Below are 15,747 nucleotides of genomic sequence, written 5' to 3'. Positions count from 1 at the left end.
AGGTATGTGCTTTTTGACTGTTTTTTTTTAAATGTAAATTGTGTTGGTGTGCAATAAAGTGTATTCTCTCTCTCTCTCTATCTATTATATCGTCCGAGCATTGGTCTAAGAAGAATAATTTTGCACGTTACTATGTCTCGCATTCGTGCACCTGGCGAGATATTATCCCGTCTCCTCATTAATTGCGTTAAAAATCGTAACAACCATACATTTTTTATGGAGTTTTAACCTCTATTTGTAATAAAAATAAAGGTGATAATCGTTTCGTGCGGCCACAGAGGAGCTGTGGTCATTCCTGACAGTTCGAAAATCAGTTTTAGTATCAGCCGAATCGCCGGCTGTAGTGGACGTGTGGGGGATTTTACGCGCGCCGTGAAACCGCTAAAACTACACGTCAGTGTTTAACTTTGTCTGAATTTTGTGAAAAATAATTATTAAAATATCTGTGAGTGAGTTTTGATCGTGATTACGTTACAAAAATATGGATATGAATCGTGTTTGAAGAATTCAAAATTCAGGTTGGTTGTTTTTTTTTTTTGTTTTAATATATAAAAAAAAATTCGCAAATTTTTTTTGAGTACCTAAGTACCAGATATCGAAATAGTTTCTCGGTATATTTTTTCTTCTTCATAAATACGAGCGATTAACTTAAAATTTGTCGTTTATAAAAGTCATCAAGCAAGTCACATTGCCAATAATAAAAACTTATTCATTCATGAAATTAAATGTGTTTACATAAATTAAGCTAATGTGTTTCCAAAAATCGTTTAGATTGTCTGTAATTGTTTTTTTTTTTCGTGATAGGGCGTTTTGCGTTAAGATAGAGCTATCAATAAATCGTACAGAGAAATACGAAATATTGAAGATTAATTTCTGAAATCGAAAGAATTTTTTTTTTATTGCCTTTGTAGGCAGACGAGCATACGGCCCACCTGATGGTAAGTGGTCACCGTCGCTCATGGACGTCAGCAATGCCAGGGGCAGAGCCAAGCCGCTGCCTACCATAAAGTACTCTCCGCAAGCCTCGTTTGAAGAAGGACATGTCATAGCGCTCGGAAAACACCGTAGAGGGGAGTTCATTCCAAAGCCGGATGGTACGTGGCAGAAAAGATCTTTGGAAACGCACTGTCGATGAACGCAGCGGTTCCAGATAATATGGATGAACTCTGCTCCTGAACTCTGATGAATAAATGTGATATAAATACTATAATAAAAAAACCGGCTTCAATAGGAATGTGAACTATTGTGAAAGGTTATTGGGTTTAAGCGACCTTTTTGCAACTTTACAGAAGAGCCATATAAAGTTTAAAATTTTGGAAAAAATATCATAACAAAAAAAGCTTCTTCAGCTATTGGAATAGAAGTAAACTTAATTAAAAGTTCAATTAAAAACATCGAACTGTTGATGCTGATCTATGTCCTGTCTATATATCTTAAAATATAAAAAATAAAAATGTGTGCGTGTACTAGTGTACACACGTAAGAAGTGAAACTTATTTATGGCCTTATTTTTCGAAAAATGATCTACATGCAACTTTCTAGAAATTGGTTAAATAAAGTTAAATTAGATAAAGTTTAAACAAAAGGATTTTATTATCATAGACATGAATACAAAAAAGTTAAATTAGATAAAGTTTAAACAAAAGGATTTTATTATCATAGACATGAATACAAAACAGATGGCGCGTAACGGAAAAATGTGACGCGTAACCGAAAAACGTGACGGTAAATTTTTTTCCAACGCCGATAAGGAAGTTTCACTTCAAAAATGTGTGCGTGTACTAGTGTACACACGTAAGAAGTGAAACATTAATGCTATCCCTACTCCGTTGGAGAAAGTGAAAGTACTCTTCGTCTGAACCAACCGTGGTAGGGGCAAGAAAAAGATGGCGCGTAACGGAAAAATGTGACGCGTAACCGAAAAATGTGACGGTAAATTTTTTTCCAACGCCGATAAGGAAGTTTCACTTCAATGAATTGCTGTTCGTTAGTCTCGCTAAAACTCGAGAACAGCTGGACCGATTTGGCTAATTTTGGGCTTCAATTATTCGTGGAAGTCCAGAGAAGGTTTAAAAGGTAGATAAATATGAAAATGCTCGGAATTATATAAAAACAAACAATTTTGTTTTTCCTTTGATCTGTCCCACGTCGGACGGATTCCTTTTGTTTGTTTTAAGTTTATTTTATACAAAAGTTTAGTTCTTTTATTTATCGATTGAGGCACTACCAAGTCTGCCGGGTCAGCTAGTACCAAATAAAATGCACCTTTAATTACAAAGATGAATGTCGCTTATTAAGCGAAATATCACTTAAATAATTATTAAATTAAGATATTACCTCGATTAAGTGTGTCAGTGAGTTTTTTTATTAACAAACTAGTAACTCACCCTCACTTAGCTTCGAGGATTAAAATTTATTATTGATTTAATTGAATTTTCTTATAAACAAATCTGATATTTACAGCACGACGCTTCTGTCAATGTTACGTCAAACGTTATAAGGTTACATTAGAAAATCTAATATGGTGGTTACAATGTTTTCTTAAATTTTCTAATTTTCTTTTTTTTTTTCTTTCATAATAACCTTTTCCTGAAAATAACAAATACAACAACAAAAATAATTATCCAATCTGTTGCCGGCGTTTTAGAAGTTATGCGCGTTCATACGTTACGCAGATTCATTATTATTGAAATAGATTTTAAAACTAAGTTCCCGATGAATTAGTGTTTTGTGTTTAGCAATCAATCTAGAATATCATCGGCCTATTTATTCGCGTGGGCCTTGTATTAGGGAGCTAAGATCTTCACCAATGCGAGCTCTCAGAGTATTAAACTAGTGTAGTATATCGCCATTGGTGCCTTTAGGTACCTCAAGCACCGGTCACCGTTCTCGTCGAACCCGTCGCTTGCAACGAAAGGCTCAGCGAGTAAATTAACCCACAGACACAGCCCACTAAGTTTCTCGCCGGATCTTCTCAGTGGGTCGCGTTTCCGATCCGGTGGTAGATTCTGCGAAGCACTGCTCTTGCTAGGGTCAGTGTTAGCAACACCTCCGGTTTGAGCCCCGAGAGCTCTCCTACACGCTAGGGTAACGCTGGTATAGCCTCTCATCATCATATAGATGGGAAAAAAAAAGTAAACCATTTCGAGATGATATTACCGCCCCGACTATTTTTACTGCGAAGCATGCGTACCGATTTGAGGGGTGGGATATCTCAAGGTCTTCATTTAGTTTGGATTGAAAGCTTTTAGGTTTATTAGTGGTAGAACGTCTTGCCACCAGCCTGGCTATTTTCTGCCGTGAAGCAGTAATGCGTTTCGGTTTGAAGTATGGCCGTGTTACTGTAAAACCGAGACTTTAGAACTCATGTTTCCTAATAACAAAAATGTAAGCTCTACATGAGCAATACAAAAAAATAAATAGCTGTGAGGTAAATAAACATAAGCATTAAAACTCAGAGAGAAATTCTCCACAGAGCTGAAGTATAACGAACGCTAATCACCTAAGCTCTACTTAGTGACTCTACATTTCTACGAGGTTTTTTTTTTAATTTACTGCTTTTACGCTCACCCGTCGCAGCCGGAAACCATAGTTGCTTCACGACAGACACAACTAGAATGTTTCCACCACCGGTAATTTATTTATTTATTTATTTATTACACTTCATGTAAAATTTACATCCACTCACTCCATTGAGCGGTTGGTGGTGCAAGGGAAAGTCGAGGGCAAAAGATCTCGCGGACGATCTCCAACACGATAGACCGAACTCATAAAATCTGTGACTCACTCCAACGTAAATGTTTGCTCTCACTCTGCGAAACATCGTGCCACATGGCGTCGCATCGCGAGAGCATCGGTATCGCAGGATCCGACTGATGCATGACCACGACCACTCTGTCAAGAGTGTACGAATAGGAAGAAAAATTTACATTGGCGGATTAAGTCCTAGTGTGCCTAAGTGCCTAAGGCTTTCTCTACCAGTCAACCAAAGGTAGTCCAGAGTGGATAGTGGTAGCTGCAATGAAATTTATATTAAGTTACTAAAAGTATATACATATGTGGCGGGTAGCCATCATACAACGCAAGATAATTGACAGATGCCTGAATCTCGCTTACGACATTTTCAAGATAAAGCGCATATATACAAGTTCCGAACAACAACATTCGGACCGTCGGCCTACCGAGCAATATCTCCCGCTCGGTGGAAGATCTTCCCTTTGTCGTATATTCCTACAACTGGTGACCCCGACGGAACAATCGCAACCTTCTGATTCATCATCAGCGCATCAAGAACTTCGGCTACCACAATCCCCGCATTCTCGCAGATAAAAGCAAGTCATCGACAGTCGTCCCACAGCAAGCCAGCATCGCAGCCTCAACAGGACCATCGCAGCCGACTCACCGCGCTTCCTGGCCCTACGGCACGCACCTACACTGCCTCATCGCGCAGCATTCAAGCTCAGTCTCGACTCACCGCAGACTTCAAGCAGCACTGGCACTTGCAAGCTAATCTCAGCACGGACAACGATAACTAAATATGACACGACCTCCGATCTCGGAGGGGAGTTTTTTTTTTTTTTTTTTTTTTATTTATTTATTGCTTAGATGAGTGGACGAGCTCACAGCCCACCTGGTGTTAAGTGGTTACAGGAGCCCATAGACATCCACAACGTAAATGCGCCACCCACCTTGAGATATAAGTTCTAAGATCTCAGTATAGTTACAACGGCTGCCCTACCCTTCAAACCGAAACGCATTACTGCTTCACGGCTGAAATAGGCAGGGAGGTGGTACCTACCCGTGCGGACTCACAAGAGGTCCTACCACCAGTAATTACGCAATTTATAATTTTGCGGGTTTGATTTTTATTACACGATGTTATTCCTTCACCGTGGAAGTCAATCGTGAACATTTGTTAAGTACGTATTTCATCAGAAAAATTGGTACCCGCCTGCGGGATTCGAACACCGGTGCATCGCTACATACGAATGCACCGGACTTCTTATCCTTTAGGCCACGACGACTACAAGTTCCGAACAACAACATTCGGACCGTCGGTCTACCGAGCAATATCACCCGCTCGATGGAAGATCTTCCCTTTGTCGTATTCCTACACATATATACATGCATACATACATACATATAAGGTAATGACACATCTTCTTGCCCTAATCCCACATTGTCTGGTTGGCGCAGCATATCCTCTCACCACTCTGCAGAGGGACTCCTCACTAGTATTTTTTTTGTTCCGATACCCACCACCTTGTGTTAAGTGGTTACTGGAGTCCATAGACATCTACGACGTAAATGCGCCACTCACCTTGAGATATTAGTTCTAAGGTCTCAAGTATAGTTACAACGTGGCGTGATTGTTAGTAAATATTTATTTATTATTTATTTATCGTGGCAGCTTTTATGCCGAGACTCACCAGTTACCGGTTAACGCATGGTGAGACGTTAACTCTTTTGCCATGCCGGGCAAAGAAAAAAAAACCGATTCAAAATATGCTTCCGTGACTCATTTATGCTCAACGATTAAAATCCAATTTTAATCACACTGTATAATACTTTAAACTCTATACAGAGTGTATTTTTTATGAAAAAAAAAATACAGTGCCTTACCGTGTTAGCTTCGCGCTGGGCGGAGTCTGTAGGCGTGGCTTCATGAAGAATCCTTAAAGTTTCAGTACTTAGCGGAATGCGCGAAACGTGACGACATAAAAGTTTGTTTGCTACCAAAATTTTACTATATATGAGTCGACTATTATCAAAGCCGGCAATCTGACTTTTGGACAATGATTGGTAAATCAGAAAAACGAATTATTGACTTTGTATTCCATTGGCAGTCACAAAACTCTTCGGAACGACATCTTAGATAAATAACAGGTTAACTATTAACCTTTATTTAATGCAGGTTTTGAACCGTATTCTTTGAAGGAGACGATTTATATTCAACTCAATCTGTATTGACATATCAATAAATTTTTTTTGTCCGAATGCACAGATTGCCACCTTTGATAATAGACGACTCATATACAAGGGCGGGATGATAAGTAACTAGCCTAACAATAAAACACTTAACTACTCGTGATAAAATTAATTATACTAGAGGTCCCGCAGTAGTCGAAATTCGACTATAATTAATTGGAATTGTAAGTTTGTACACTATTATGATTATATTTTATACTTCTATAATCACAAATTTCGCCACTATAAAAAACACACTATAAAAAATATTAACAATGGCAAACAATATTTAATCTCAACTTGACAACAGACGTCAAGAACAAAAGTTTGACAATGAATAGTATGCATGCGTGTGTGCGTCAAATACATGGTATGTAGTGTGTGTAATGTTTTCTTTATTGATTTAATGTATCTTTTACGCATTATGTTAAAAAAAATTATTAGCATTGTGCACTTCTTCTCTATATTCTCTATAAGTGTGGAAAATTTCATACTCCTCCGTCCGCGCAATTTTCGTAAAAAGGGATACAAAATTTTTGCTTCACATATTAATATACAGATTTTTCGACATAGTCTCCGTGAACCTCTACGCACTTATTCCATCTTCGTTCTAAAGCAGTAATGCCTTCCATAAAATGATATCTTTTGAGGCCTGCAAAATACTCCTCTACAGCGGCTATGACTTCATCATTTGTCGCAAATTTCTGTCCGTCTGTGAAAATATATTTTCAAATGACAAAAAATCAATAAAATGTTCACGCCACCAAGTTCAAATTTAGAACACAGGTGGCCAGAGATACGAATTTAAAAATGACATAATATATCGACTCTTGAAAGGCAAACGTGACTAAGCGACAATAAATACTTTGTACATAAATTATAGGCAATAACCATATTCGATGCGCAAAAAATATATATTTCTAGGTCTATTAAAATCATTTCAATCCTACAGCTACTAGCTAGATTCTACTACAGCTAGATACCTTAAAATAAATTTTGTTTTCAGGTATTTCAACTTTAGATTAGTCTACTGTAAAGTTCGCGCATTGTCGCTTAGTCACGTTTGCCTTTCAAGCGTCGATATCTATATATATAAAAGAAAGTCGTGTTAGTTACACTATTTATAACTCAAGAACGGCTGAACTGATTTGGCTGAAAATTGGTGGGGAGGTAGCTTAGAACCAGGAGAAGGACATAGGATACTTTTTATCACGTTCCCATGGGACGTGACATAAAACGTGGCATAGCAAAACGCAACTGATATGGAATAACAAAACGCAACTGACACCTAAACATAATATATTCTATGGTTAATTATAGTAGAATTTTGAAGTTGACTTTTTGGCGGGAACGCGAGGAGTGAAGTTGTGTGATTTGTTTTATTTTGTCTATTTAGTGTTTCTTCAGGTTTAAATGTGTAATAATTGTGGTTTATTAACTGTTTAATATCTGTGAAAGTGCACAAATGTGGGAAAATGAAACAAAGCTGCTGGACATAACTTCTCGGGTTCCTCCAAAAAGTTCACTGAAAAAATCTCAATAAATGACCACCATTTTACCGCGATTATATTTCATCCCATATCATTTCATTTCATTAAATTTCATCCCAGTTGATTAATGTCTCAAATTAATCATCTTCATTTCATTTCACTCCATATTATCATTTTTCATAAAATTAAGAATATAAAGTAAAATAAGACATGACTTAAAGGTCTTAGTTACCAGGACATAAAATCTCAAAAAAAAAAAAAAATTTTGAAGTTGACCGGTTGATGTGTTTGAAACAAACCGTGTGGCGGAACAAAGTTCGCTGGGTCCACTAGTATTTTATAAATTTTAACTTTTTAAATAGTAGAGGCTAGTTACTTATCATCCCGCCCTCGTATTAAAACCTGAAGCAAAAACTTTGTACCCCTTTTTAAGAAAATTGCGCGGACGGAGGAATATGAAATTTCCCGCATTTATAGAGAATATAGAGAAGGAGTGCAGAATGTTAATATTTTTTTCCAATTATGCATTGAAAATACATTAAATTAATAAAAAAAAACATTACACACACTACCATGTATTTGACATACACTCACATGCACACTATTTCTTTATTGTCAAACTTTTCTTATCACTTATAGTCTGTGGTCAAATTGAGAATAGATTTAATATTGTTTGCCTTTATTAATTAATATTTGTCTAAAGTGTGCACAGTCTTGGCGAAATCTGTGATTACAGAAGTATAATAGTCATTGACAATAAAATCATAATAGTGTACAACCTTATAAATTAAATTAATTATAGTCGAATTTCGACTACCGGGGGCCACTAGTATAGATAACTGTTTTTACAGCAATACGTGAAACGCCAAAGATTTTCTGATTAAAAAAAGTAATCAAGTTTTTTTTTGTTTTTCATTCTTTTCCAAAATTTCTAATAATTCATCGGCTGTCTGGAAGATATTGCTTTTAGCGATAAGACCCCTTATTGTATAAACTAGAGGTCCCACAGTAGTCGAAATTCGACTATAATTAATTGGAATTGTAAGTTTGTACACGATTATGATTGTATTTTATACTTCTATAATCACAAATTTGGCCAAGACTACACTATAAAAATATTAAAAAAGACAAACAATATTTAATCTATTCTCAATTTGACAACAGACGCCAAGAACAAAAGTTTGACAATAAATAGTATGCATGCGTGTGTGCGTCAAATACATGGTATCTAGTGTGTTTTCTTTATTGATTTAATGTATCTTTTACGCATTATTTAAAAAAAAAATTAGCATTTAGTAGACCTCTTGTGAGTCCGCACGGATAGGTACCACCACCCTGCCTATTTCTGCCGTGAAGCAGTAATGCGTTTCGGTTTGAAGAGCGGGGCAGCCGTTGCAACTATACTGAGACCTTAGAACTGCATTGCATTGATGGGTGAACGAGCTCACGGCCCACTTGATGTTAAGTGGTTACCGGAGCCCATAGGCATCTACAACGAAAATGCCGTCACCCACTTAGAGATATGAGTGCTGTATACTCAGTATAGTTACAACGCTGTCGCTTAAGCCAAATATCTTTTCACCCCTCGATATAATAAAGTTATTTAAAAAAAACACACACACAGCTAAACCGTAAAAATGATTTTAATCATTAAATTGTGTAAAAACGTCGCAAATTTTCTATCTGCTTAAATCAGCCTTTCCCAAAGTGAGTGATAACGCCCCCTTGTGGGCACTTTAGGCCTAAAGGGGAGCGGTAAGATACCCTGGAAAAAAGGGGGCGTTGTGTAGAGGCTTGAGAGGCGATTTGTAATTTTATCTAGAAATACTCTAAGACACCGACTGAGCTCTCACTACAGTGGTTTTTAAGTAGGTGAAATAATTGGGGGCGCTGAAAAATAATTTATTCTCAAAGTGGGCAGTACACAAAACAAGTTTGGGAACCCCTGAATTTTAAATTACAATAGTCATGATTCATAATATGTAATTGTTTCAACATTACAATGTAGTACACCTAAATAGGTCGATGTATTTATTCGGCTATCATTACAGTGGCCATAATTTATTTTTTATCAATACTACAGGGTAAAGGCCAAAAATAAAACCAAAATGACCATATCATATTTATTGGCTTAAGCTACATTTTTGCAACTTTACCGGAGAGATATTTAATGTTTAAAATTTGGAAAAAAAAATTGACTGCAATTTTTTTTTTTTTATTGCCTTTGTAGGCAGACGAGCATACGGCCCACCTGATGGTAAGTGGTCACCGTCGCTCATGGACGTCAGCAATGCCAGGGGCAGAGCCAAGCCACTGCCTACCATAAAGCAAATAGTTGAAGAAGGTTTTTTTGTTACAACATTTACTCCATTGAGTAAACTTAATTGAGGTTCAATTAAAAACATCGAATTGTTGATGTTAATAGCAAATAAAGAGGACCTTTATTTAGGCACAAAGTTAAATGTCGCGTATTAAGCGGAATGTCGCTTAAACCAAATAGCCATAGAATTATATTTGAGAAATTAAAATTTATTTTAAGTATAATTTAAATTTTATTAAATAACAGTATACAAATACAGACCAAATGAGACCTTAAAACTCATATGTTAAGGTGAGTGGCGACATTTACGTTGTGGATGTCTATGGGCTCCGCTAACCACTTAACATCAGGTGGGCCGTGAGCTCGTCCACCCATCTAAGCAAAAAATAAAAAATTAGGGCATTTTATAAAACAGTTTTGTCCTCTCAAAAACAGCATTAATGGTCACCGTATATATAACAGACATTGTGTTTCAATTGTTTTTTAGCGTCATGCCATTAGCGATTTCGGTAAGAGGTTTTGATTTAGAATTTTCGGGTCTAGCACCAATTACACTATTGAGAATCAACACACAATTAGAAAGATACTAGTGGTAAGACTTCTTGTGAGTCCGCGCGGGTAGGTACCATCACCCCGCCTATTTCTGAGGTGAAGCAGTAATGCGTTTCGGTTTGAAGGGCGCAGCAGCCGTTGTACTGTAAAAACTGAGACCTTAGTACTCGTATCTCAAGGTGGGTGGCGGCATTTACGTTGTAGATGTCTATGGGCTGTGTCTGTGAGTTAAATTCCGACGCCACCTCTCAATCTGGGCAGTGGCGTTCACATTCAGACGTCCATGCACTCCTGCAATCAATCCGATCCACTATTAACAGAGATTATTTTGAATATGTCTTTTGTATTAAATAAGACTTAGAGCTCGTTAGGTATAGACAATTAAAAAATCTTTATTATAAAATATTCTCTTTATTTTTGGCTTTGATGAGTGGACGAGCTCACAGCCCACCTGGTGTTAAGTGGTTACTGGAGCCCTTAGACAACTACGACGTAAATGCGCCACCCACCTTGAGATATAAGTTCTAAGGTCTCAAGTATAGTTACAACACCTGCCCCACCCTTCAAACCGAAACGCATTACTGCTTCACGGCAAAAATAGGCTGGGCGGTGGTACCTTCCCGTGCGGACTCACATGAGGTCTTACCACCATAACCTAAAGCTTAACTTTTACTTCATACACTCATCATCAATTTCACTTTTGATATTTAAAAATAGTCCAAATGTCAATTTATGACTATTTTACGCTCTCATAGCCCTAGTTACCAAGTTAGGTAGGAAAAATATAATCTCGAAATCCCAATAGGCTGACCTTTCGAAGCACCCTACACTCCAAAATCGGTAGGAATGTGGTAGCTACCCGTGTGGGCCCAAAATACGGCCTATTGCTTGTAAACAAGTCTGGACTATAGGTCCAAGCCAGACCGGCTCAAAACACCAAGAACATTCTAAGCCTAAATCCTTTGGCATCTCATTTTTCAATGCGCCTACAGTTTTGAATTACAAAGAAATCATTCTTGTCATAACGCTTGTGTTAACATTACGGGAATTTAGCCCTTATTGTGAAGGATTAAAGATGTTTACGCTTCAAATACGAGACGTACATGAGCCGTTACGTTTTAGCTTTCGTAATACGAGCTTTTTTAAGTGACGAATCAGCGTTTTTCTAGGCGCCAATTTTTAATGCGAAGTTAGATTTTTTTTTATTTAGAGAGAGAAAGAGAGAGGGAATATCCTTTATTGTATTAAAAATAAATAAAAATGCAAAACATTGAATGCAAAAAAATAAGTAGAATGGACGGTCTTATCGTTAATAGCGATCTCTTCCAGACAACCATCAGGAGGATAAGAAATATTTTAAGAAATAAGTTACACGCGGCCTATCTATGGATTAAAATATATACACACACATACACATACAACATTTTATTATATACATAGTATATTTATAAATACATATCTTTAAATTAATACGTGAAGCAAAAACTTTGTACCCCTTTATACGGAAATTACGCAGACGGAGGAGTATGAAATTTCCCACACTTATAGAGAATTCAGAGAAGGAGTGCAGAATGCTATTTTTTTTTAATTATGCCCAAATAATACTTTAAATCAATAACAAAAAAACATACACAATATCATGTATTTGATACAACACGTACATATAAATATACCTACTCTTTGTTTACTGTCAATTGTCAAACTTTTGTTATTGTTTAAAGTCTGTGGTCAAATTAACTTAAATCTGTTTCTTAAAATTGTTTTCTTATTGTTTTCCCGCCTAATCTGGTAAACTAGAGGGCTATGCTAGCTTAACTGAGCGAGTAGGTGAGCTCACGGGGCTCTAACCTGACGACGTTGCTAACACTGGCCCTAGCAAGAGCCGTGCTTCGTAGAATCTACCACCGGATCAGAATCGCGACCCACTGAGAAGATCCGGCGAGAAACTCAGTGGGCTGTGTCTGTCTGTGGGTTACGAATACTGTGAACTTCAGAATCTCTACGTAGAGTTCGACTGTGAGATATTGTTTGGAATACTGGTGGTAGGACCTCTTGTGAGTCCCCACGGGTAGGTACCACCACCCCGCCTATGTAATGCGTTTCGGTTTGAAGGGTGGGGCAGCCGCGGTAACTATACTGAGACCTTAGAACTTAGATAACCAAGCTGTAGTCTCTAACGGATAGATTTGTTAAAAAAAATAATGATCACGTACCTTTCTTTTGTTGCAGGAACGAAATGGAGCTCAAAACACCGAAGGCGAAGAAAAAATCCAACTTAGCTAAACTCATATCTTGGGGCAGAATGTTTCGGACCCCTTTGCTCATTCTGTTCTTGCTCGGCACGACCAACTGTCACGACGACAGCGACATTGACGTGTCCGAGCCGAGCCATCTTAGGCACAAGCACAACCACATACAGCCTAACGTGAACGAGACAATAAAGAATAAACTAAGTGATATAAAATATTTGAGGCGGCATTTAAATAAAGAAATTGTTAATTTCGTGATGACTGATTACTTAGTGGACGGTGAAATCGAGAATCGGGTTCATTATAACGGCATTACCGCAAAAGAGACTTATGTTGGAAGCGACGGGTGAGTATTCAAATTAAAAAGCAAATCCTTAATGTCACTGTCATACTGATCATCAGCTATACTAATATAATATTATTATTTTTTATTGCCCTTGTAGGCAGACGAGCATACGGCCCACCTGATGGTGAGTGGTTACCGTTGCCCATGGACTTCAGCAATGCCAGGGGCAGAGCCAAGCCGCTGCCTACCGCAAAATCTATATTGGTTTTAACGGATGTTCCGTTATAACTACTGAACCATGCATCCGATTGACTTGAAACTTGGTATCCATGTAGAAAATACATGTACTTAATGGATAGGCTAATATTTATATAAGTGTTGGACTCCCTAATAATAATGACAATAAATAATAATGTTAATTTTAAAGGCCCAGCAAAGCGGGCGAGTACGGCTAGTCTTTCATTAATCTGAGGACAGAGCATTTTATGGGAAGTTGCCCAAATATAATTTCAACTTTTACGCGCCTTAAGGACCAACGGGTTCATAAGAATGTTCGAGAACTAATAATGATGAATACTGCAAAAAATTCTTATTATTCTAGATCAGCGATAGTCAACCTTTTGATGCAGTACACTTTAAAACATTTAAATGGTCGAAGGTATACAATGAAAAATATAAAAATATATTTACGGATTTTTTAAGGACTTAGATACGTTTCTTTCTCTTTTTCTCCACCTTAACCCACTAGGTGGGGTCGGCACAGCTAATTTTTCTCTTCCATTCTCTTCTATCAGCCGTCATCTCAACACTCACTCCTCTCTCTCTCTCTCTCTCATATCTTGCACTACCATTTTCATACATCTCCTAGTCACGTGCATCTTCTCTCTACGCATCACATGTCCATACCACGCTTAGATACATTTTAGACACGTTTCGTTTGAAAAAAAGATTATACCTATTTCTGGTAAAATAATCTATATATATAAAAATGAATTGCTGTTCGTTAGTCTCGCTAAAACTCGAGAACGGCTGGACCGATTTGGCTAATTTTGGTCTTGAATTATTTATGGAAGTCCAGGGAAGGTTTAAAAGGTAGATAAATATGAAAATGCTAGGAATTAAATAAAAATAACAATTTTGTTTTTCGTTTGATGTGTCCCCCGTCGGACGGATTCCTTTTTTTTATCGATTGAGGCACTACGAAGTCTGCCGGGTCAGCTAGTATCTACTATATTTCATTTTCAATTAAATATATTATTTTAAAACAAGAAACAAGTACTCTTTTTTAATTTATACGTTACTCATAAAAAAGAAAGCAATGGAATTCTTACTATATACAATCTTTAATCCCATGCTTCATGTAATTCATTTAATAAGCAATCCAATGGCCCAATCAAATCCGCACCACTCTGGATACCACGACGAGGATACCAAGATGGCGAAACATCGACCAGAGAAAAATAATGGGAAGGATGGTCACAAACCTCAGATGTGAGGAATGCGACTCAAGAATGAGGGCAATCTTTAAATATGGCGGCACGCAAAAATGCCGCGGCCCAAGAGTTGAGAGCCACTGCTTTAAATAATGATTGGCGCGAACTCAGGACCGGACTGGTGTTGAGCTGTGACCAAATATAGGCATTGCAACGTAAACATTACCAACCTTGCTTGCAAAATGCAGTAGTAATTATCTTAACTTGATTTTCCCAATTCTTTCCTCGATCCACGCCATCCGTTGATGCTTTAAAAGCAACTGCGTGTGCCCGAAGAAAAAATATTTGAAAATGAAGAAAACTACAATACTACACACCGGTAATAAAGTTTCACTTAAAAAATGGCGCAAAAATCTTTCACAACGGTAGGCAGCGGCTTGGCTCTGCCCTTGGCATTGGCATACGGTACATACACCAAAACAACACTTTTTACAATTTTTGTCTGTCTGTCTGTTTGTTCCGGTTAATCTCTGGAACGGCTGGACCGATTTTGACGAGACTTTCACAGATAGGTAGCTGATGATATAAGGAGTAACTTAGGCTACTTTTTTTAGACTAGCTTCGCCCCGCGGCGTCACCCGCGAACATCGCGGGACTCAGCTGCCAATAATAATATAATTTAATGTTTCCGAAGCGAAGCGAGGGCGGGTCACCAGTTGTACATATAGATATAATTTTAAAGACAAGACTTCGATACGTTGCTGTCTGTTTGTTCCGGCTAATCTCTGGAACGGCTGGACCGATTTTGACGAGATTTTCACTGACAAGTAGCTGATGATATAAGGAGTAACTTAAACTTATCTTAGAAAAAAATCTGAAAGTTTTTCAATTTTTTTTGATTTTCTTTATTTCTTAGATGGGTGGACGAGCTCACAGCCCACCTTGAGATATCAGTTGCGCCACCCACCTTGAGATATCAGTTCTAAGGTCTCAGTATAGTTACAACGGCTACCCCGCCCTTCAAGCTGCTAGTTATAAATATAAATGTTGCGTACCTATTAAAAGAAATGTCACTTAAGCCGAATAACCTTTCACCCCTCGATATAAAGATAACAAATACCCAGACAAAGAATAAACATATCTACTATATAATATTGGTAGGCAGCGGCTTGGCTCTGCCCCTGGCATTGCTGAAGTCCATGGGCGACGGTAACCACTCACCATCAGGTGGGCCGTATGCTCGTCTGCCTACAAGGGCAATAAAAAAAAAAATATTCATCACTCAATGTTCGCCCGAAGTAAGAATCGAACCCACGACCCCCGGCCCACCTGACGGTAAGTGGTCACCGTCGCTCATGGACGTCAGCAATGCCAGGGGCAGAGCCAAGCCGCTGCCTACCGCTTAATACTCTCCACAAGCCTCGTTTGAAGAAGGACATGTCATAGCGCT

At 37.9% G+C, this 15,747-nt stretch overlaps 1 protein-coding gene across 3 annotated transcripts in view; it reads left to right on the top strand.

Moving 5' to 3' along the window:
• The first annotated feature begins 310 nt into the window (after positions 1 to 310).
• Positions 311 to 15,747, top strand: part of LOC101744895 (uncharacterized) — a 103,042-nt gene continuing 87,605 nt past the window's right edge. For 2 of the 3 annotated variants that reach the window (XM_012690650.4, XM_012690648.4), the window contains exons 1-2: positions 311 to 518; positions 12,559 to 12,924. In XM_012690650.4, coding sequence (XP_012546104.1) covers positions 12,566 to 12,924 — 359 coding nt within the window. In that variant the 5' untranslated portion in view covers positions 311 to 518; positions 12,559 to 12,565. The remainder of the gene's footprint in view (positions 519 to 12,558; positions 12,925 to 15,747) is intronic. The other variant, XM_012690649.4, reaches the window with a different exon arrangement.

Source organism: Bombyx mori, chromosome 24, assembly GCF_030269925.1.
Source record: "Bombyx mori chromosome 24, ASM3026992v2".
Classification (NCBI taxonomy): domain Eukaryota; kingdom Metazoa; phylum Arthropoda; class Insecta; order Lepidoptera; family Bombycidae; genus Bombyx; species Bombyx mori.
The sequence above is the reverse complement of the archived record's forward strand: the minus strand, read 5'-3'. Positions and strand labels throughout refer to the sequence as shown.